The 24168-nt window shown below is 34.7% G+C and overlaps 1 protein-coding gene across 3 annotated transcripts in view; it reads left to right on the forward strand.

Annotated features, from left to right (window-relative positions):
• The window catches only part of PXDNL (peroxidasin like), a 520865-nt gene that overhangs the window by 375827 nt on the left and 120870 nt on the right, over positions 1 to 24168 (forward strand). For all 3 annotated transcript variants that reach the window (XM_059166462.1, XM_059166463.1, XM_059166464.1), the window contains 2 exons: positions 20571 to 20683; positions 22997 to 23153. In XM_059166462.1, the coding sequence (XP_059022445.1) occupies positions 20571 to 20683; positions 22997 to 23153 (270 nt within the window). The remainder of the gene's footprint in view (positions 1 to 20570; positions 20684 to 22996; positions 23154 to 24168) is intronic.

Genomic DNA, 24168 nt, shown 5'->3' on the forward strand with positions numbered 1-24168 from the left:
AGTTATGCAATTATTGGGATTTGCAAAAGTGTAGAACAATATGCTACTCCACTCAGTAGTTTTATTTTTGGAAAATTAATTAATGTTCATAAAATTGTATTATTTATTTGAAAACTGTATGAATTTATAACTGTAATTTTTGAATAGGTAAAATTTAGAGTTCTCAGATTTAATTTCTAATATAGTGAACATAGATACATATAATCAACATAAATAAAAGTTCTTTGAGCTTCTCAATAATTTTTAAGTGTAGTGCTCCTGAAGTTAATGTTTTTGAGTAACATCATTTGTTGGATCTTCTTTGCCTGATTTCTAGATCTTTAATTTTTCTTTTTAATCTCTTTAAACTCTTTGTTGCCACCTCATTTTACTTGCCTCTCTCTTGTCTACCCTTTATGTCCCTTGCTGCATTATGAACAATGTATATTCACTCCAGAGATGATTCTTTTATTAGCTAAGCAATAATTTTATTTTTTCTACTAATATTTTGCTCAAGCATATGCAAGTATATACACAAACATTTGATGGAGCTATTAATTTTATAGAAACATATTTAATTAAAACTAACTTCAGGGGCGCCTGGGTGGCTCAGTGGGTTAAAGCCTCTGCCTTCAGCTCAGGTCATGATCTCAGGGTCCTGGGATCGAGTCCCACATCGGGCTCTCTGCTTGGCAGGGAGCCTGCTTCCTCCTCTCTCTGCCTTCCTCTCTGCCTACTTCTGATCTGTCTCTGTCAAAGGAATAAATAAAATCTTAAAAAAAAAAAAAAACTAACTTCAGAAGAGATAGAAATATAAACAGAATATAGTAGGGAAGAAAAAAGTTGCCAAAGAACACAGGAGTACAGATAGCTGGCTGTTACTCTCTAGCATAGCGGAATAGACTGATAATTATTCTGAATATTAAATTTGTGAAAGAGCTCTCTCCACTAAGAGCATGTGGCCAGTGGTTTCCCAAGGAAAACTGCCACATCTGTAAATAACAAAAATTCTGATGCTATTCATATTGCTTCAGGAATTAGAAAATAATAAACACACTAAAAATATTTTTTAGTAAAACAAACCTAAGCTTGATAAAAAATCCTAAGAGTTCTTTAAATATATAAAGGAAAAATATCTTGCACATCTATGCAAAAAATCCAATAGTGTAAATAAATAAATGTAATTATAAATCAAAAACAAGTAGCACATGAAAAAATATTAGTCCATACTTAAGTAGTTTTTATTCAAGAAAGCAAAAGAGGGCGCCTGGGTGGCTCAATTGGTTGGACGACTGCCTTCAGCTCAGGTCATGATCCTGGAGTCCTGGGATCGAGTCCCACATCGGGCTCCCAGCTCCATGGGGAGTCTCTCCCTCTGACCTTCTCCTCGTTCACGCTCTCTCTCACTGTCTCTCTATCAAATAAATAAATAAAATCTTTAAAAAAAAAAAGAAAGCAAAAGATAGTGTAATAATAGGAAAGCTATTAATATAATTTATCATATTAATAAATTTCAGAAGAAAAATCAGGATTCTTTCTATAGATGCTAAAAAGACATTTGATAAAATTAAACATTTATTTTCATTAGAAACTCTCAATTAACATAGGTTTGAACAAACATCTCTTCAACATGATAAAATAGATTTACATTCCAGGATTTTTTGCATAGACAGACATATAAGATAGTTTTCCTTTTATATATTTTAATGAATTTTTAGAATTTATTATAAATTACTCTTGCTTTATTGAACTCATTAGCCATAATCCTGCTTAATAGAGAAATACCATAAATATTTTCACTAAAGAAAATATTACTGCCGTCGTTATTATCACTTAATATATATTTGGAGAGACAAATCATTACAATTAGCCAAGAGACAAAGAATAACCGGGAAAATTCTGAAAAGGAACCACAATTAAAGAGGACTCATCATGCTAAATTATACAATACATAATAAAGCTACATAAATTAAAACTACCCAGATAGTACATTATAACAAAATATATAATCTATAAATTGATTCCCTTTCATATGGGAATGTCATATAAGAAAAGGCTGGCATTTTCTTTGAGTGAAGAAAAGATAATTATGTAATCCTTTGGAACTAACTGGGTACACATATAAAAAATAGCACTGTGTGCCTATGATGCAGATTTTGTTCTGGAAATGTCTTTCTAGTCAGGAAATGTATGTGCCTGGCCCTTCTTGAGATCGTGTCATATCCTCTTCCACACACATCTCTACTTGATCTTCTCTGTTTTAGGTAGCCCTCCCTCCACCTTTTTTTGGTGGAGTCAGCTTTAGTGCTTCCCCAATGTTGCTGAAAATGAAGCTGGTAGTTTTATAAGCAACACTAGCAGTATGTTTCTGATTTTTATCCTCCTTGTTGCTGTTGGACCACTTTTTTGATAAAAACTGGAAATGCCACACTTATGCTCCCAAATCACAAGGCTCCATCTCTTTTCAATATTTAAGTCTCACAGTATAGATGTAGTTCTTTCCCTGGCCTTCTCTCAGTGCAGGCTGGGGCAGATGACTCTAGTAGATTGGGGTGTCCATGTGAGTGCAGGGACTGGGAAAGGGCAAGGTTTAGGGTTTTTGTTTTGTTTTGTTTTGTTTTTTTGGTTTGTTTGTTTGTTTTTGGTATACTTTCTTCTTTTTAATCTTTCAGTTCTTCCTGCTTAGTGATGGCCCTGAAGGAATGGAGAGGAAGGGACAGGTTCACTAATGGGAAGCCAATGGCAAGGTGACCCTCTCTTTTTGTTGCTATGAGGTCTTTTCTGGTCATCAGGGATCTCTGCATGGCTAGTTCTCTAGCATTATATGCATTTTATTCAGAGGTCATACTGAGGTTCCCTTACTGCTCATTTCCCTGGTATGGGTGAAGGAGTTTCAGCTTGTGGCCTTTTAGCCAGTTGTTTCTTCTCACAGTTGGTTATTCCATACTCTCTGGTGATATGATTCCTTCACTCAATGGGTAGTTCACATCAGTGGTATTATTGGTTAGAAAGGAAAGGCAAATCACTTATATCAATTGAATTAACAATAGATTTCATATCAGGAGAAATAGGAGCCACAATATGTTGGAATCAAAACTTCAAACTGTCTTGGGGTATATGGGTGGCTCAGTCAGTTAAATGTCTGCCTTTGGCTCAGATCCTGATCCCAGGGTGCTGGGATCAAGTATCTCATTTGGCTCCCTGCTCAGTGGGGAGCTTGGTTCTCCCTGCTCCTCCCCCTGCTCTTGCTCTCTCTCTATCAACTCAAAAAAATCTTAAAAAACCTTCAAAGTGTCTCAAGAAAAATAACAGTAAATATGGTATTGTATAACTATTGGCCTTTCAAGAACAAGGGCTTCATAAAGATATTTTCAGTAAACAAAATGTTTATCCACTATAATATTACTTTAAGGAAATTTCTAAAGGAAATTCCTAAGGAAAAGAAAGAACTTTAAAGAATGACTGATATTCAAAATAAAATTCAAAGGTAAACAAACTGCTGACCATGTAGGAAATATTAAAATATTTTCTGTATTACATATTAATAATAATAAATACTATCATGTGGCACTGAATAAAAATCACATAATTAAATGCTAGCTAACATTGCAATAACAGTTAAGAGAGTTATTATTTGATTAAAGTAGTATAATATTCTGTGTACCTGGCAAAATATCAGGGATAGGTAGCAAAAAATTTTTAAAAAAGTATGGTAATAAGTTTCAGTCAAAAAGGTGAAAAAGATGGTGTTAGAAATTATTTAAATAAAAGATAAATAAAGAATAAAAAATCTGGCAGTTATTTTGTGGACAAATTCTCTAAATGTCTAAGATCAATTCAGTCTTATACAAACTATTACAGAGAATAGAACAGGGAATAGTTCCCAACTTTATCTAATAAAGAATATTATGAGAAAAAAATTCAGAATAATCCCTATAGAAAATATTGACCTACTGAATTCAATGACATTAATAGATTAATGGATTAATATTATTTTAATAGAGCTAGACAAAACATTTGATTAAATTTTTCATCTATTCATTATTAAAATTTTCATCTATTCATCTGTTCAAGATCTTAGCAATGATTTTAAAGAACTTTCTATAAGTAATTTGGATAATATTTTTGAAAATGGTGTTTTTCAAGATAAAATGTTAGAAATATTTCCTTTGGGAATAGAAAGAAGACTGTATTTCCTCAACACTATAATGGAAGTTCCTAGCCTATGCAAAAAGAAAAGAAATGGAAACAAAAGTTATGAATTTATAAAGAATGCATATGATTTTATTATTTATACATAATAGAATTTCCTCACATAATTCAGAAACATTTAAAATATACTATCAGAAATAATGAATTTGGCAAGTTTATTAGTTAACATTAATAAGTAAAAATATTTTTCTTTCTACATGTCAGCAACAAATAGAATACCTAATTTTATTTTTAAAATAATACTTCTTAATAGCAAGAAAGTATAAATTTTTTAAAAATAAATCTAACAACATATTTTGTTGATTGTACACATGATAGTGTACTGAATATCTGCGTAACTTCTTCATTTTGCTTAAGTGAAAATGTATAACCTTTGATTTGTAAGCAATAATTTTTTAAGAAGGTAGCTATATGGTAAATGTTCTTACTAGAATAAAATGAAATCTAAAACAAACAAATAAATCTAACCAAAGATATTGAAGAACTTGTAGGAACAAAACGCTGTTGGAAGGAATTGAGAAGACAAATCCTTCTGTAAAGATGTTAGTCCTTCCAATACTGATTTGTAGGTCAGCGCAATTCTGGTGGAAATCCTGGAAGGGTTTTTGGTAGAAAATGAAATGTTGATTAAAACTGTATATAAATGAGCGAAGATTTAAGAATGACTAGGATAATCTAATAGCAAGAGGTTATCAATCTATCATAATTAACATATTGTTTTATTGACATAGGGATTGATAAATTGGCCTATGGAACAAAAAGAAAGACAATATTAATTACAGTTGTGGCACTATTCATCTACAGAAAGTAGATGTCCTTAATAATAATAATAGGCAACTGGTCACAGGGAAACCATGAAATGAATCTTCACTTTAACTATACTCGAAAATAAATTCCAGGTTAAAAAATAACTTTAATATTAAGAAACAAATATTTAAATATTTATGAATAAAAATGAGATTTTTATAATGGTAGTACAGAAGGATTTTTAAATCAAAATATAAAAATTATTGTATAAAAAAAGATTGATAAAGTCATCTACATTACAATTTGTATCTTTCATTCATTAAAAAAAATCAAAGATATTTGCACTGTACATAACTGACTTTTTTAAAATTTGTAATATACGAAGAAATTTCTAGTTCAATAGCAAAAAAGGACAGGTAAATTAGCAAATGGGGAGAGGGAGGAGTCAAGATGGCAGAGAAGTAGCAGGCTAAGATGACATCAGGGAAGCAGGAGATCAGCTAGATAGCTTATCTAACCATTGCGAACACCTACAAATCCAATGGGAAATCAAAGAGAAGAAGAGCAACAATTCTAGAAACAGAAAATTGATCCCTTTCTGAAAGGTAGGACCTGGGAAGAAATGAATCCAAAGTGACGGGAAGATAGACGGGGGTGGGGGGGTGGGGGGGGGCTCCTGGCAAGCGGCGGAGCAATGGAGTACAAAATCGGGACATTTAAAAGTCTGTTCCACTCAGGGACATCACTCCAGAGGCTAAACCGGGGTGAAGCCCATAGGGGGTCAGCATAACCCCATGTCCCATGGGGTCACAGAAGGACCAGGGGTATCTGAGTGTCTCAGAGCTTGCAGGTATTAGAGCGGGGAAGCCAGCTACAGCCACAGAGCAGAAGAGTGAGTTCTCAGCTCGGGGTTACCTTGAACCAGTCACAGGCTGGGTGAGCTCGGAGTGCGGCTGGAGGCCACGGAGACGGAAACAACAGGGCGCTTTTCTCCAAGTGCAACTGATTGAGTGCTTTCCTACAAGTGTGACCAGAGGCCAGGGAGACCGCGGTGGTTGGGTGTTTTTCTCTGAGGGTGCACTGAAGAGCAGGACCCTGAGCTCTAAGAGCTGGTTCTTTGAAAGAATTAATAAGATTGACAACCCCCTTGCCAGACTTATCAAAAAGAAAAGAGAAAGGACCCAAATAAATAAAATCATGAATGAAAGAGGAGAGATCACAACCAACACCAAAGAAATACAAACAATTATAAGAACATACTATGAGCAACTGTATGCCAACAAATTCGACAATCTGGAAGAAATGGATGCATTCCTAGAGACATATAAACTACCACAACTGAACCAGGAAGAAATAGAAAACCTGAACAGACCCATCACCAGTAAGGAGATTGAAACAGTCATCAAAAATCTCCAAATAAACAAAAGTCCAGGGCCAGATGGCTTCCCAGGGGAATTCTACCAAACATTTAAAGAAGAACTAATTCCTATTCTCCTGAAACTGTTCCAAAAAATAGAAATGGAAGGAAAACTTCCAAACTCATTTTATGAGGCCAGCATCACCTTGATCCCAAAACCAGACAAGGATCCCATCAAAAAAGAGAACTACAGACCAATATCCTTGATGAACACAGATGCGAAAATTCTCACCAAAATGGCTGATAGGATCCAACAGTACATTAAAAGGATTATTCACCACGACCAAGTGGGATTTATTCCAGGGCTGCAAGGTTGGTTCAACATCCACAAATCAATCAATGTGATACAACACATTAATAAAAGAAAGAACAAGAACAAAATGACACTCTCAATAGATGCTGAAAAAGCATTTGACAAAGTGCAGCATCCCTTCCTGATTAAAATTCTTCAAAGTGTAGGGATAGAGGACACATACCTCAATATTATCAAAGCCATCTATGAAAAACCCACCTCAAATATCATTCTCAATGGAGAAAAACTGAAAGCTTTTCCACTAAGGTCAGGAACACAGCAAGGATGTCCGTTATCACCACTGCTGTTCAACATAGTACTAGAAGTCCTAGCCTCAGCAATCAGACAACAAAAAGAAATTAAAGGCATCCAAATCAGCAAAGAAGAAGTCAAACTATCACTCTTTGCAGATGATATGATAGCATATGTGGAAAACCCAAAAGACTCCACTCCAAAACTGCTAGAACTTGTACAGGAATTCAGTAAAGTGTCAGGATATAAAATCAAGGCACAGAAATCAGTTGCATTTCTTTACACTAACAAGACAGGAGAAAGAAAAAGTAAGGAGTCAATCCCATTTACAGTTGCACCCAAAACTATAGGATACCTAGATAACCAAAGAGGCAAAGAATCTATACTCAGAAAACTATAAAGTACCAAGAAATTGAGGAAGAAAGAAATTGAAGAAGACACAAAGAAATGGAAAAATGTTCCATGCTCATGGATTGGAAGAAAAAATATTGTGAAAATGTCTATGTTACCTAAAGCAATCTACACATTTAATGCAATCCCCATCAAAATTCCATTCATTTTTTTCAAAGAAATGGAACAAAGAATCCTAAAATTTATATGGAACCAGAAAAGACCTCAAATAGTCAAAGGAATATTGAGAAAGAAAGCCAAAATTTGTGGCATCACAATTCCAGACTTCAATCTTTATTACAAAGCTGTCATCATCAAGACAGCATGGTATTGGCACAAAAACAGACACATAGATCAATGGAACAGAACAGAGAGCCCAGAAATAGACCCTCATCTCTATGGTCAACTAACTTTTGACAAAGTAGGAAGGTATGTCCAATGGAAAATAGACAGCCTCTTCAACAAATGATGCTGGGAAAATTAGACAGCCACATGTAGAAAAATATAATTGGACTATTTCCTTATACCATACACAAAAATAGACTCAAAATGGATGAAGGGCCTCAATGTGAGAAAGGAATCTATCAAAATCCTTGAGAAGAACCCAGGCAGCAACCTCTTTGACCTCAACTGAAGCAACTTCTTCCTGGGAACATCACCAAACACAAGGGAAGCAAGGGCAAAAATGAACTATTGGGATTTCATCAAGATCAAAAGCTTTTGCAAAGCAAAGGAAACAGTTAGCAAAACCAAAAGACAACTGATAGAATGGGAGAAGATATTTGCAAATGACATATCAGATAAAGGGCTAGTATCCAAAATCTATAAAGAGCTTAGCAAACTCAACTCCCAACGAACAAATAATCCAATCAAGAAATGGGCAGAGGACATGAACAGACATTTCTGCAAAGAAGACATCCAGATGGCCAACAGACACATGAAAAAATGCCCCACATCACTCGGCATCAGGAAAATACAAATCAAAACCACAATGAGATACCACCTCACACCAGTCAGAATGGCTAAAATTAAGAAGTCAAGAAATGACAGATTGTGGAGAGGACGTGGAGAGGAGAACCCTCCTACACTGTTGGTGGGAAGGCAAGCTGGTGCAACCTCTCTGGAAAACCGTGTGGAGGTTCCTCAAAAAACTGAAAATAGAGCTACCCTATTACCCAGTGATTGCACTACTGGGTATATATCCTAAAGATACAAACATGGTGCTCCAAAGGGGCATGTGCACCCAAATGTTTATAGCAGCAATGTCCACAATAGCCAAACTATGGAAAGAGCCTAGATGTCCATCAACAGATGAATGGATAAAGAAGAAGTGGTTTATATACACAATGGAATACTATGCAGCCATCAAAAGAAATGAAATCTTGCCATTTGCAATGATGTGGATGGAACTAGAAGGTACTATGCTTAGTGAAATAAGTCAAGCGGAGAAAGACAACTATCATATGATCTCCCTGATATGAAGAAGTGGAGATGCAATGTGGGGGGCTTGGGGGGTTGAAAAAGAAAAAGAAAAGTGAAAGAAGGTGGCATTGGGAGGGAGACAAACCATAAAAGACTCAATCTCAAAAAGTTGACTGATTGTTGCTGTGGGGAGGGGGGACGGGAGAGGGGGGTGGGGATATGGACATTGGGGAGAGTATGTGTTATGATGATTGCTGTGAAATTAGTAAACCTGGCAATTCACAGACCTGTACCCCTGGGGGAAAAATACATTATATGTTTATTAAAAATAAATAAATTTAATTAAAAATTAGCAAATGTGGAGAGATAATGAGTACAGTTTTGAAAAAGTTGTATTTAATAAGCTTGTTTGGACTAAGATGGTTGGTTTATGAGCACAAAGCTAAGTTATATAGTCAATGGCTGTGAATGAAGTCATTTAGAACCAAGGGGGTGTGTTGAGTGAGAAGAAAGGAGACCCAAGGATGGAATTTCCTTATAATTCAGAAGAAAGAAAAGCTGTAAATTGTACTATAACAAATACCCAGTATGACACAGAAACTCAGAGGAGAAAGAATCCCAAGAGCTAAGAATTATATTCAGAAGGAAAGAGTGATTTAATGGATCAAAGGTACAAACAGGTACATTCAATGAAGACTGATTTTTTTTAAGATTCTAAATTTAAGGACCCAAAGAACAATTCTCATGAAATCAAAGGAAATAAGCTTCAGTGCAAAGGGGCAGGGAGGCAGATATGCAGAAACTATTTTTTCCAGGACATTTCTTTGTGAAGACAAACAGCAAAGATGGAGTAGGGGTATGGGAAAATAAGGGGAAAAGCCTATTATTCTGAGGTGTTTTCTGAAGGGAAGAAGGCAGAAAGATGCGAGTGAGTAAAGGTGGTTCAAGGTTTCTCAGATGGCAAGATGGGATGGGATTTGTAAAATTCAGTGAAACAGTTTGCCTTAAAGAGAAGGTAAGAGGCATTTCTTCACTTCAGATGAGAAAGGGCATTTAGGAATGGTTGTATAGGGAAGTACCTCTATGAAAGAGGAGTGTAGGAAGTCAAGGGATTAATAGTCTGAGGGTTTGGTTTGGGCTTGCTTTTGTTTTTTGTTTTTTGGGTTTTTTTTTTGTTTGTTTGTTTGTTTGTTTCCTCTGGTGTAGGAAATGCTGACATTTTGTGGGAGAAGAGTGTGATGAGAGATTTTTTAAAAAAATTGTTGTTAAGTAGGATTTGAAGCGACAAAGACAATTTGTCTGTGATAAACCAGGACACACGATCACTCCAGATATTTTTGAAGGACAGGCATGAAGAATACAGTGCCAGTGTGTTGAACAGAGAGACAATGGGGCAAAGGAGTTGAGAGTTTGGGAAGGAAGGTGGTAGAGGTGATGAAACTTTGGATCCTAACTGAAAAGGGGAGAATGACACTAGACAGGGGTCGTCAACAGGAGGGAAGAAGAAAGTTTCTAGGAATCTAGATAGCATCAAAATGAGGAGATGATGGAGCAGGAGAGAGAGGATTTTTTCTGTAGGATGTAGTATTAGATATTTTCAACGACTAAAAGTGATGGCATGTAAGTGGTGGTAATGAGTAGTTATTAAGACAGGAGGTGAACAAGGTTAGAGATAGAGAACATCAGATAATGAAGGCTATGACATGAAGTGTTCAAGATCCTTCAGGTGAATGACAAAGGTCACTGCCTAGAGTCACTAGTCCTCATGAGATGTCCACTATGCATTGTCAGGAATCTATAAGCCTTAGTTTTAGCAAATCCAAATACAAGGTAAGATTTGAATATAACAAAATACAGTTCTCACTTCAAGAGTAGAACATTTTCAACTTTGTAATAAATTTTTGATGTTACTATATGTTTTAAAGATTGTTTGTTCTTTTTCTTTTCCATCTGTTCTCAACTCCATCCTATTTGCCACTAATGTGGGTTTGGTGTGTATTATTCCCTTACATGTACACATAGTTGATTTATTTTAAAGTTTTTATTTTGAAATAATTGTAGATTCACATTTAGTTGTAAGCAATAGCACAAAGGGATCCAGACTCATTACCAACCTGAAGACTCCACCTAGTAAAACCCTGGGAACTACTGTTCTCTATTTCTATAATTCCATTTTCTCAAGAATGTTATATAAATAGAATTATATAGTATGTAAACTTTGGGGACTGTGTTTTTCATTTACCATAATTATTTGGAGATTCATCCAGATTTTATGTGTTATCAATTCTTTTGATTATCAAATCATTAGTCAGTTATTCTTTTTACTGCTGAGTAGTATGCCACATAGACCACAGCTTGTTTAATCATTCATTTATTGAAGGACATCTGGGTTTTAATTTTTGGTTAGTACTAGTAAAGGTGCTATAAACATTCATGTATAGGCTTTTGTGTGAAGAGTAGGTTTGGCTTTTCTCTGGGATAAATGCCCAAAAGTGCAATTGCTGGATTGAATGGTAGTGTCATCTTTAAATTGTTACGGAAATTCCTAAATTCTTTTCCAGAGTGGTTCTGCCATTTCACATTTCCCACCAGTGATACATGAGAGATCCATTTCCCTGCCTCCTTGTGATTTGTGTTGTCACTATTTTTTATTCCAGCCATTCTGACAGTTGTGTAGTGACACCTTATAGTGGTTTTAATTTGCATTTCCTTCATGACTAGTGATGTTGAGCATCTTTTCACAGGCCTATTTATCTTCTGTATATCCTTTTCAGTGCAATGTCTTGTCTTCTGTTCATTTTCTATTTGAATTGTTTGGTTTTTTATTGTTGAATTCCAGGGGTTCTATGTATATTCTAGACACTAATCCTATGTTGTCTATGTGGTTTATAAGTATCTTCTCTTAATCTGAAACTTGTCATTGCATCCTCTCCACATGGTCTTCACAACACAAAAATTTTTGAATATGATGGAATCCAGTTTATCATTTTTTTCTTTGGATTATATTTTCAATACAAAAGCTAAGAATTCTTTGCTTGGTCCTATGTTCCAAAGATTTTCTCCTATTTTTTTTTAAGTTTTATAGTTTTACATTTTATACTTTGTTTGTTGTCCATTTTGAGTAATTTTGTATGAAATGTAAGACTTAGTTTGTGCCTCATTTTTTCTTTTTTCTTTTTTCTTTTTTTTTTTGCCTGTGGGTACCCAATAGACCAACACCATTTGTTGAAAAGGCCTCCATTGAATTGTTTTGCACCTTTGTCAGAATCAGTTGGGCATATTTGTATGATTAGATTATCGTGTTTTTTGTTATATTGATGTAGTTCTCTATGCCAATATCACATGGTGTTAATTACTATAGTTAACTAATCAGCTTTAAGATCTAGTAGGTTGTTTCTTCTCACTTTATTCTTCTTTTTGAAAATTGTTTAGCTATTTCAGTTCCTTTGCATGTCCATATAAATTTTAGAATGATCTTGTTTATATCACACACCAAAAAAATCTTTCTGGAATTTTGATGAGAATTAAACCTGGTATCAATTCTTGGAGAAATGACATCTTTACTATCTTGAGGCTTCCAATTCATAGATATGATGTGCCTCTTCATTTATTTATATCACCTTTGATTTCTTATATCAACAGTTTGTACTTTACAGCATACACATACCGTGCATGTTTTGTTATATTTATACATAAATATTTTAATATTTTTGAAAAATTGTCAGAGGTATTCTTTTTTAAAGTTTTGTGTTTGTATGTTCATTGCTTGAATATATAATACCATTTTTTTTTTTACATTTATCTTGTATCCTATAATCTTGCTAAGCTCTCTTTGAAGTGTTTGGTAGATTTCTAGAATTATCTGAATAGACACTGATGTCATCTACAAATGGGAACAGTTTTATTTCTTCTTTGCTGATTCATATTTCTTCTATGTCCTTTTCCTGCCATATGATACTGGCTAGAACTTCCAGCAGTACATTAAATCAGAGTTCTGAAAGTAGACATCCTGGCCTTGTTCCATACCTAAGGGGAAAAACAGGAAAACAATTACTCTTTCACCATTAAGTAAATGATTATTGTAGGTTTTTGTCTATGTTCATTTTCTTTTACAATTAAATTAAATTTAATTTAAATTCATCTAATTAGCATAGTGTATTATTAGTTTTTGAGGTAGAGTTGAATGACTCATCAGTTGTATATAACACTCAGTGCTCATTACATCAAATGCCCTCTTTAATGCCCATCACCCCGTTACCCATCCCTCTACCTCTCTCCTCCAGCAAACCTCAGTTGTTTACTATAATTAAGAGTCTCTTACACTTTGTCTCCTTCTCTGATTTCATCTTGTTTTATTATTCCCTTCCTTCCCATATGATCCTCTGTTATGTTCCTTAAATTCCACATATAATTGAAATCATTTGAAAAATGTCTTTCTCTATTTGACTTATTTTACTTAGCGTAATACCCTCTAGTTCAATCAACATCATTGCAAATGGCAAAATTTCATTTTTTGGTGGCTGAGTAGTATTTCATTGTGTGTACACACACACACACACACACACACACACACACACACTCCATATCTTTTTAGTCCATTCATCTGTTTATGGACATCTGGGCTTTTTCCATAGTTTGGCTACTGCAGACATTGCTACTATAAACATTGCAGTGCAGGTGCCCCTTTAAATTAGTACATTTGTATCTTTGTTATAAATACCTAGTAGTGCAATTGCTGGGTCATAGGGTAGGTCTACTTTCAACTTTTTCAGGAACCTCCATACTGTTTTCCAGAGTGGCCATATAAGCGTGCATTCCCACCAGCAGTGTAAGAAGGTTCCCCCTTCTCTGCATCCTCTCCAACATGTGTTGTTTGTGGATTTGCTAATTTTAGCCATTCTGACTGGTGGAGGTTATCTCTTATTGTGGTTTTGATATGTATTTCCCTGATGCTGAGTGATATGGAGCATTTTTTCATGTGTTTATTGACTATTTGTATGTCTTCTTTGGAGAAATATCTGTTCATGTCTTTTGTCCATTTCTTGACTGGGTTATTTGCTCTTTGGGTGTTGAGTTTGAGGAGTTCTTTACAGATTTTGAATACTAGCCCTTTAACTGATAAGACAGATATCTTTTCCCATTCTGTAGGTCATATTTTGGTTTTGTCAACTGTTTCCTTTGCTGTGTAAAAGATTTATCTTCATGAGGTTCCAATAGTTCATTTTTTGCTTTTGTTTCCTTTGCCTTTGAAGACGTGTATAGCAAAAAGTTGTTGGGGCCAAAGTGACAGAGGTTGCTTCCTGTGTTCTTCTCAAGGATTTTGATGGATTTCTATCTCACATTTAGGTTTTTCATCCATTTTGAGTTTATTTTGTATACGGTGTAAAGAAATGGTCCAGTTTCATCCTTCTGCAATATTGGCTGTCCAATATTCCCAACATGATTTGTTGAAAAGGCTTTTTTCCATGGATAGTCTTCTCTGCTTTGTAGACCATGTTGCTGAGGGTCCATTTATGGGTTCTCTATTCTGTTCCATTGATCTGTGTCTGTTTTTGGTTTATATACTTGGCTGTTTACATGTTTGGGGCATAAATATTTACAATTGTTAGAACTTGTTGGATGGACAATTTGATTATACTTTCTTGATAATTACAGCTTTGTAATAGAGCTTGAAGTCCAGAATTGTGATACCATTAATTTTGGTTCTTTTCAACATTCCTTTGGTTATTCAGCATCTTTTCTGCTCCATTAAAAATTTTAGGATTATTTGTTCCAGTTCTGTGAAAAATGTTGATGGTATTTTGACAGGCACTGCATTGAATGTATAGATTGCTCTGGGTGGCATAGACATTTATTTTTTAATTTTTTATTTAATTTATTTTTTTCTCACCATAGCACATACCCTCCCCAATATTTATCATCCAACCACCCCATCACTCCCATCTTCCTCCCTTCCAACAACCCTCAGTTTTTTTTTTCCTGAGATTAAGAGTCTCTTTTGGTTTGTCTCCCTCTCTGGTTTCATATTGTTTCGTTTCTCCCTCCCTTCCCCTATGATCCTCTGTCTCGTTTTTCAAATTCCTCAATCAGTGAGATCATATGATAATTGTCTTTCTTATTTTGTTTAGCATAATATACTCTAGCTCCACCCACATTATTGTAAATGGCAAGATTTCAGTTTTTTATGGCTGCATTATATATATATATATATATATATATATATATATATATATATGAACTTCTTCTTTATCCATTCATCTGTTGATGGACATCTAGGCTCTTTCCATAGTTTGGCTATTGTGGACATTGCTGCTATAAACACTCAGGTGCACGTGCCCCTTTGGATCATTACATTTGTATCTTTAGGATAAATATCCAATAGTGCAATTGCTGGGTCATAGGGTAGCTCTATTTTTTACTTTATTTTTTAAAGATTTTATTTGTTTATTAGACAGAGAGAACAAGAGAGCCCAAGCAGGCAGAGAAGCAGAGGGAGAGGGAGAAGCAGTCTCCCCAGTGAACAAGGAGCCCAATGAAGGGCTTGATCCCAGGACCTTGGGATCATGACCTGAGCCAAAGGCAGTTGCTTAACCAACTGCCCCACCCAGATGCCTCTATTTTCAACTTTTTGAGGAACATTCATACTGTTTTCCAGAGTGGCTGCACGAGCTTGTAGTCCAAGTTGGGTCTGTCCAGGATTTCTATTTCTTCCTGTTTCAGCTTTGGTAGTTTATAAGTCTCTGGTAATGCATCCATTTCTTCCAGATTGCTTAATTGGTTGGCACATTGTTGTTCATAATATGTTTTCATAAATGTTTGTATTGCTTTGTTGTTGGTTGTGATCACTCCTCTTTCATCCATGATTTTATTTATTTGGGTCCTTCCTCTTTTTCTTTTTGCTAAATCTGGCCAGGGTTCTATCAATCTTATTAATTCTTTCAAAGAACCAGCTCCTAGTTTTGTTGAACTGTTCCACTGTTCCTTTGATTTCTATTTCATTGATTTCTGCTCTAATCTTTATTAATTCTCGTCTCCTGCAGTGTTTGGCTTTATTTGCTGTTCTTTCTCCAGCTCTTTTAGGTGTAAGGTTAGGTTGTGTTTTGAGACTTTTATTTCTTGATTAAGACTTATATTGCTATACACTTCCCTCATAGAACTGCCTTTGCTGTATCCCAAAGGTTTGGAACAGTTGTATTTTCATTTTCATTTGTTTCCATGAACTCTTTTTTAGTTCTTCTTTAATTTCCTGGTTGATCCATTCATTCTTTAACTTCCATGTATTTGTGTTCCTTCCAAATTTCCTCTTGTGATTCATTTCAAATTTCAAAGCACTGTGGTCTGAAACTGTGCATGGAATAATCCCAATCTTTGGTACTGGTTGAGATCTGATTTGTGACCCAGTATGTGTATTCTGGAGAATATTCATGTGCACTCAAGAAGAATATGTATTCTGTTGCTAGAATAGAATGTTCTAAATATATCTGTGAAGTCCATTTTGTCCAGTGTGTCATTCAAAGCCCTTGTTTCCTTGTTGATTTTTTGCTTAGATGATCTGCCCATTGCTGTGAGTGGAGTATTAAAGTCCCCTACTATTATTATATTATTATCAATGTGTTTCTTTAATTTAAATTATTAATTGGTTTATATACTTGGTTGCTCACATGTTAGGGGCATAAATATTTACAATTGTTAGATCTTCTTGTTGGATAGACCCTTTAATTTCTTGATTAAGACTTATATTGCTATACACTTCCCTCATAGAACTGCCTTTGCTGTATCCCAAAGGTTTGGAACAGTTGTGTTGGTATAATGTCCTTCCTTGTCTCTTTGTACAGTCTTTGGTTTAATATCTCAATTTGTCTGGGGGTGCCTTGGTGGCTCAGTCAGTTAAGCATCTGCCTGTGGCTCAGGTCATCTGCCTTTGCTGTATCCCAAAGGTTTGGAACAGTTGTGTTGGTATAATGTCCTTCCTTGTCTCTTTGTACAGTCTTTGGTTTAATATCTCAATTTGTCTGGGGGTGCCTTGGTGGCTCAGTCAGTTAAGCATCTGCCTGTAGCTCAGGTCATGCTCCAAGGTTGTGGGGTTGAGTCTCACATCAGGCTCCCTGTTCAGTAGGGGGTCAACATCTCCCTCTACTCTTCCCCCCTGCTCATGATCTCTCTATCTCTCTCAATTTCTCTCTCAAATAAATAAATATAATATTAAAAAAATAAAATCTAATTTGATATAAGGATCACCACCCATCTTTCTTTTGACATCCATCATCATGCTAAAATGTTTTCTCCCCCCTCACTTTCAATCTGGTGGTGTCTTTGGGTCTAAAATGAGTCTCTTACAGACAGCATATCAATGAGTATTATTTTTTTTTATCCAATCAGAAATCCTGTGTCTTTTGATTATAGGATTTAGCCCATTTATATTCAGAGTAACTACTGAAAGGTATGAATTTAGTGACATTGTATTACCTATAAAGTGTCTGTTTCTGTATATTATCTCTGTTCCTTTCTGGTCTATGTTACTTTTGGGCTCTCTCTTTATTTAAAAGATCTTCTTCAATATTTCTTGCAGAATTGTTTAGTGATCACAAATTCTTTGGTTTTTGTTTTTCGTGGAAGCTCTTTACCTCTCCTTCTATTCTGAATGACAGCCTTGATGGATAAAGTATTCTTGGCTATGTATTTTTCTTTTTTAGCACCCTGTATAGATCATGTCAGGCCTTTCTGGCCTGCCAGGTCTGTGTGGATAAGTCTGCTACCTGCCTTATATTTGTACCCTTGTAGGTCAAGGAGGTCTTGTCCCTGAGATGCTTTCAGGACTTTCTCTTTGTTTCTGAAATTTGCAAGCTTCACTATTACATGTCAAGGTGTTGACTTATTTTTTATTTTGAGGGAGGTTCTCTGTGCTTCCTGGATTTGAATGCCTGTTTCCCCAGATTAGAGAATGTAACCTGTTCCCCATACTAGAGAAGTTCTCACTTTTAATTTTCTCAAATATATCTCAGGCCCTCTCTTTCTTTCCTCTTCATCCGGGACCCCATTTATTCTAATACTGTTTCACTTTATGGAATCAATTTTCTCTCAAATTCTTGCTTCATGATCCAGTATTTGTTTATTTCTTTTTCTCAGTTTCTTTATTCTCCATCATTTTGTCTTCTATATTACTTACTCTCTCTTCAGCCTCATTTATCCTTGCAGTTAGAGCCTTCATTTTTTTTATTTCATCTCATTAGTAGACTTTTTGATTTTGACTTGATTAGATTTTAGTTCTTTTATTTCTCCAGAAAAGGATTCTATAGTGTTTTCTATTCTTTTTTTAAGCCTAGCTAGTATCTTAATATCACTGTTCTGAATTCTAATTTTGACCCTTTACTTATATCCATATTGTTTACATCTCTGTCAGTTAGTACCGCATCTTGTTCTCTTTATAGGGGGGAGTTTTTCTGTCTTTTCATTCTGTTCATAGAATAATAGATGAACAAGACAGTAAAAACAAAAATAACAACAGAGACCCTAGAAAAATACACCTTAAACAAATCAAAATAGGTCAGATATCAAAAAAGAGAGAGAGAATAAAATCAAACAGATGAACAGAACAGAACAGAACAATAAACTAGGAAAACATTAGATCCCAAAATTGTAAAGAAAGAAAAAAAAAATATATATACCAAAATAAAATTGGCTGCAATGAAAGGAAGCTAAAAATGAAAAAAGCAATCTATCTATATATAATGTAAGTTAAAAATGAAAATTAAAAAAATCTTTAAAAAAGGGTGATAAATTAGTTGAAAAGAAAAAAAAAATTAAAACTGAAAGGCTAAAGAATCATGAGAAAAAAACATGAATTCTGTATACTATTTTCCCCAGCTCTGCAGTTTTGCAGTTTTATATGATCAAAACACTTGGTGTTAGCTGGATGTTCCTGCTGTTTTTCTAGAGGGAGGGGCGCTGTTGCTCTGAATCTCAGGTGTCTACCTGGGTGAAACTGCACTTCCCTTGCCAGGGGTCTGGGCTCAGTATTAGTGGCTCTAGATTCCTCTGTGTGGCTTTTGTTCCCTGAAGTCTTTCAGCACCACTTTGGGGGATTGAAATGAAAATGAAATTGGCAGTGCCCCTATATCCATCCCCAGAGCTGAAAGTTCATGCTCCCCACTCTTCAGTGAGCCTTCATAGAAAAGGAGTCAATCACTCTTGTTTCCCTAGTTTCCATCCACATTCTGTGTTCATCTAGCTGTTCATGGAGTGTTTTATCTCAGGCACAAGGTTCTGTTTTGAGTTTCCAAACTTTACAGAGGAGGGAGGGGGTGTCTTGCCATAGTTCTGCCTCTTACTTGGCCTGTGATGGAGAGCAGTCACCAAACTGTACAGTGATTCATGGTTTATGGCAACACCAAACAGTAAGCCCACTCCCGAACTCCCTGTTTGCAGCTGCCTTCCCTTCTCCAATGCTTGGGAACACTGCTGCACTCAGGCACCTCCCTTCTTTCTGTGACCTTGGAGTTCCTGAGACCACACTGTCCCACCAGTGATTGCATCCTGCTTTATTACCTGAGCACATTTCAGGCATAGATGTCCCCCACCAAAGCAGACTTCTAAAAGTTCCAATTTTGCACTCTGCGGCTGGTATTACTTTCTGGTACCTGGCTCCCTACCCCAGGGTTTACCTTCTAATATATCACCTTGGATTCACTTCTCTATACCTCCTACCTCACAAAAAGTGGTCATTTTTTATTTGTGGAATTGCAGCTATTCTTTTCTTAGATATTTTGTTGAGTTCACAGGATTTCAGAATGATTTGGTGGCTATCTAGCTGAATTTCAGGAACCAGACAGATCTAGGGTCCCCTACACCTCCACCATCTTCCCACCTATGTTCATTTTTGTAATGAAGTTATGTAAGCTCTCTTTTACTATTTTTTCTGAGAGTTTTTAATCATATATGTTTAAAATTTAGTCAAATATTTTTTGCACTAATTGAAATTATGAGGGTTTTCTTCTTTATTTGTTTGTATAATAGATTCCACTGAGTGATTTTCAAATACAGAACCAGTCTTGCATCCCTGCCATAAACTCTTTTGGACACGGTGTACAAACATTTTTATATTGGTGAATTCTATTTGTCAATACTTTATGGATGATTTTTGTGTCTATATTAATGAGAGATACTGGTCTATAAAGTTTTTATTTTTCTCCTTTTTTGTTTTGGTACTATCGTTATCTGGTTTTGATATTAAGGTAAGCCTCCTAAAAAGTCAGGAAACATGTCCTCCTCTTAGTTTCTAGAAGAGATTATATGTAGAATAGAATCTTCTGGTAGAAAGATTTTAATTCCTAAAAATTTATGTTTGGGATTTAAAAAATATTATTAATTTAATTTCCTTAATAGTTATAGGGTTATTCCAATGATCTATTTCATATTAGTTATGTCACAATAATTTATTTTTTGAGGAAATAAAGTAAGATTGAATCTCTTTATTTCAGACAGCAATAAACTTCTGTTGTTACCATTTATCTTTTTTTCAGACCCATGAAAAGATATTGAAAAAGAGTACTAAAAATCCTTATACCCACTATTCAGCTGAAGAAAGAAATATTACAAATATTTAAGGTTAAAGGTTAGGGTTAAAGTATTATGATTAAAGGTTTTGTATAGTTCTCTTCCTTGTTTCCTGTTCTTATCTTTATCCTAATAATCATTACCCTGGCTTTGATATTTATTACTCACTCTGATGTCCAAGTAATTGCTTTTTAAAACACTAGTGTGGCTAACCAATATCATATCTAGATTTATACCGTTTGACTTAGATAGCATGTGTTGACAAAAATAGTATTGACATGATGTCATTTTGATTTGTTTCCACAGCTCTCCCAGTGTTTACACAACTACCTCAGGATACAAGTGTAGAGGTTGGCAACAATATAAACATTTCATGTCATGCTCAAGGAGAACCACAACCCATAATTACCTGGAACAAGGTAAGATCTCAACTAAAAATACAGTAATAGTAAAAACACTGACAAGTGTATTGACCCAATGAAAAGAGGTAATGATTCTCACATGGATTTATTATTGTGACTTTTGTTAGAAAATAATAATTTTTACACTGAAACAAGTTTATTTCATGCTTCTTTTTTGTTCATTTTTTAAGTAACTACATCTGATTTTGGCTCAGGGCTTTCATAAATTTATCCTTTTTCATTTGCTTGATGATAAAAGCTTCATAAACATAACTAAATTCTTCTAAGGAAAAATTGCTTTTGTCTTACATAAATTTAAAAGTTTTAGTGGCTAGTAGGAAACAATTTTGAATTAATAACTCAGAAGTGGATTAAAAGTAGGGCATTAGCTTTAACAAGAATGAAAACTTATTTTCAAAACAAAGTAACATGAAAAGTCAATCTGTAGGTTCAAAACTTAAGTGACTTTAAGGAAATAATAGCTTTTTATTTATCTATTTTATTTCTTTGGTTCTTTGAGCTATATTCTTTCAACACAATTGCTTCTTTCACTTTAAGTTTTTTTTTTTTTTAAATCAAATTGCAATGATTGGTCTCAGAGTCTGATGTTCTTAAAAAATAAATGAAATGGATTACATCAGAGTGCAGAGTGCTAACCAGAAATGGCATACATCAGAATGACAGTTTTTATAGAAAATTTGGAAAAAGTAAAGTTTTCACTATGAAAACTTGCAAAGCTACTTTCCAAAAATACTTGATTTATTTTTGTTGTTGCCATACACCAACAAGGCCTTAGTTTTGGTGGCTCATTTCTCTTGTGCTATAGCTGAGCATCATGGGAGTTCTTTATAAAAAAGTAAATTTAGTGGTCTCAAAGTTGAACTTTTAGGCTCAGGTACTCTCAAGTAGTCTGAATAGTTTGTATAATTTCTTTTGAATGTAATATAATTCAAATATATCTTACTAAAAAACAGGCAGTGTGAAAAATATACATTTTGGTCAGTCTCTAGAGCCTTATTTGACATACTAAATGCTGTATCATATAATTGTATCAGGAAAATAGCTCAGCCTAATTCCTAAAAGGTTGCTTTTAGTTCCAAATGAATTAATTGAGGGCTAACTATATGACAGACATTTTGTGTATGCTAGCACATTTAATCTTTATAATAATCCTCTTCTATTCACAAGGCTAAAATGGTGTGAATTAGGCTACTCCCAAAATAAGCAGATAAGGAATTTATTGGAAAGCTAGTTGATAGCTCAGAGATCCTAAGCAAAACCTATAGAACTCTAGGGTTAGCCTAACAGTTCTGATGGTATATAAGGAGAGCAGGTAGGAAGGGAGGGCTTTTGCAAAGAAGCTTGTGCACCTGATCACTTCTTAGTCTTCTGTATGTTTGGTTTTTTTCCCTCTGCCCTCCACCTGTTAGGTCCTGTTAGTCCATCTCATCTCCTCCCCTGGACATCCATCACTTTGGACTTATTTTCTAGTAATGGCAAGAGACAACTGTGAGAATCTGAAGACTTATGAAACATTTTTTTTTTTTCCACTCTGAACCTTTCTGATTACATTCTGGCTTACTAGTCATCATTGGGGTATGAGTTCTTTTGAAATAGCAGCCCATCTTCAGTTTCCTGTGAGTCTCTTGAGAAGGCAAAGGAGAAAAGCATCTCTACCCCTACTCCATTCCAACACAGTCCTGGAAAGCCAATTTCTTTTCCTTTTAAAAATTAATAGCATAATAATGAAAAGTACATAAATCCATACTAATCACAACTGAATACATTTAATAATATTTCATATGAAATGTAGTCATCTTACCATCTTAAAGTATAATTTTAATTGAGAAACACTAATATATAAATCTTTGCAGGTACATAAAACTTATGAGTACATATATAGAAATAGAAGAAGAATCAGAAATATGAAAGTATTTTGATGCTTTTAGTTGGTAGATTTATGAAAATTTTCCTTCTTTACAAATTTTATTTTTATTATTGTCAGAATCTTTTTCTAGAAGAAAAATATGAATAACTTGTGTATTCATTCATTGAAATGATGATTTTAAAATGATCATATTAAATAATGACATAAATGAATTTTGAGTATCATTTTTTTTAATTAAGAAAGATAAACTATACTTTCTAGAAAACACTTTCACTCTCTTTTCCTCTCATCATTAGATTCAAAAAATATCTTTTCTAATGCTTGACACAGTAGGTGATCAGTATATATTTGTTGAACAAATCAAACTATATCAAACAAAATGTAAGATGTTATTTTTTAAGGAATCATATTTCCCTCCTGTGACAATTATTTTCCCTTCCTAGGCAGGTGTTCAGATTACTGAGAGTGGTAAATTCCATGTCAGTGGTGAAGGCATGCTAACCATCTATGATGCAGGGCAAGGTGATCAAGGAAGATATGAATGTGTAGCTCGGAATTCATTTGGCTTTGTTGTGACCAACATGTTTCTCACAGTTGTAGGTAAGTGTGGCTCCTGATGCGACCTAGATAAATATCTTTGACAACTTCTACTTCTCATCCTAACTGATTTGTCTCACTACCCAAGTTTCCTTACATGTTTTTTTTTTTCTAGTCAAATGTATTGATATTAAATCAATGTTATTTTAAATTTTTAAATCTAAGTTTTAAATGTAAACTGTATTGAAAGGCATCAAACACCAAAACTATCAATGCCAAAAGTGAAAAAAATAGGAAGGATTCACAAATGTATATCACGTTTTCTTAGGAAATGAAAATTATAGAATGTAAGATACATTCATAGCTAAATAAAGTGGAGTCAGAGATTTAAGGATAAGTGGAATTTAACATGTATGAGTTACTCTGACATGGTATATTTGGTTCTACAGTAAAATTAAAAATCAATCAATCAAACTTCTAGGTAAGATTTGCCACTATAAGAATAAATATCTCAATATTTTGGAACATTTATAATTGGCCAACATATTTGGCATTGTTTACATTTTGTCATCTGTCATTTAGTTGTAGCCCTCTGCTACTTGTTCATAAATGGTGACTGCTTTAAAAAATTGTCATAGTTTTACAAAAAATAAAATGCTTTTTTTTTTTTTTCTTCAATCAATCAGTTTGTATTGGAAGTGAGAGAGTCTATTTGTGGGCAGATTCGAATGGAAAACTCAGCTGTGGATATGGGAATGGGGACTGGCTTTGATGATGGACTGGCATATTCTCCATGTGGGGAAAGAATTCAAGAAAAGCACAGCATGTGGGGACATGTGAATTGACATCAGGGTTGCTTTTCTTGTGGATGGGTTTAGGAGCTTCTGCCTTACTGACAATCAGCAGTTCAAGTAAATGAGTTCAGCTACAAGCATATGGAGTACTATTTTGGGCTTTGCCTGCTTTTTGGTTTCCTTAGAAATGGGAAGATTTCATAAATAGGGTTTTACAGATTTATTTCTTTCCTTTTAGTTTTTCCAGCTCTTACTGGTCTCTAAAACTATTGGGTAACTCTTCT

The sequence above is a fragment of the Mustela lutreola genome, chromosome 3 (assembly GCF_030435805.1).
Source record: "Mustela lutreola isolate mMusLut2 chromosome 3, mMusLut2.pri, whole genome shotgun sequence".
Classification (NCBI taxonomy): Eukaryota; Metazoa; Chordata; class Mammalia; order Carnivora; family Mustelidae; genus Mustela; species Mustela lutreola.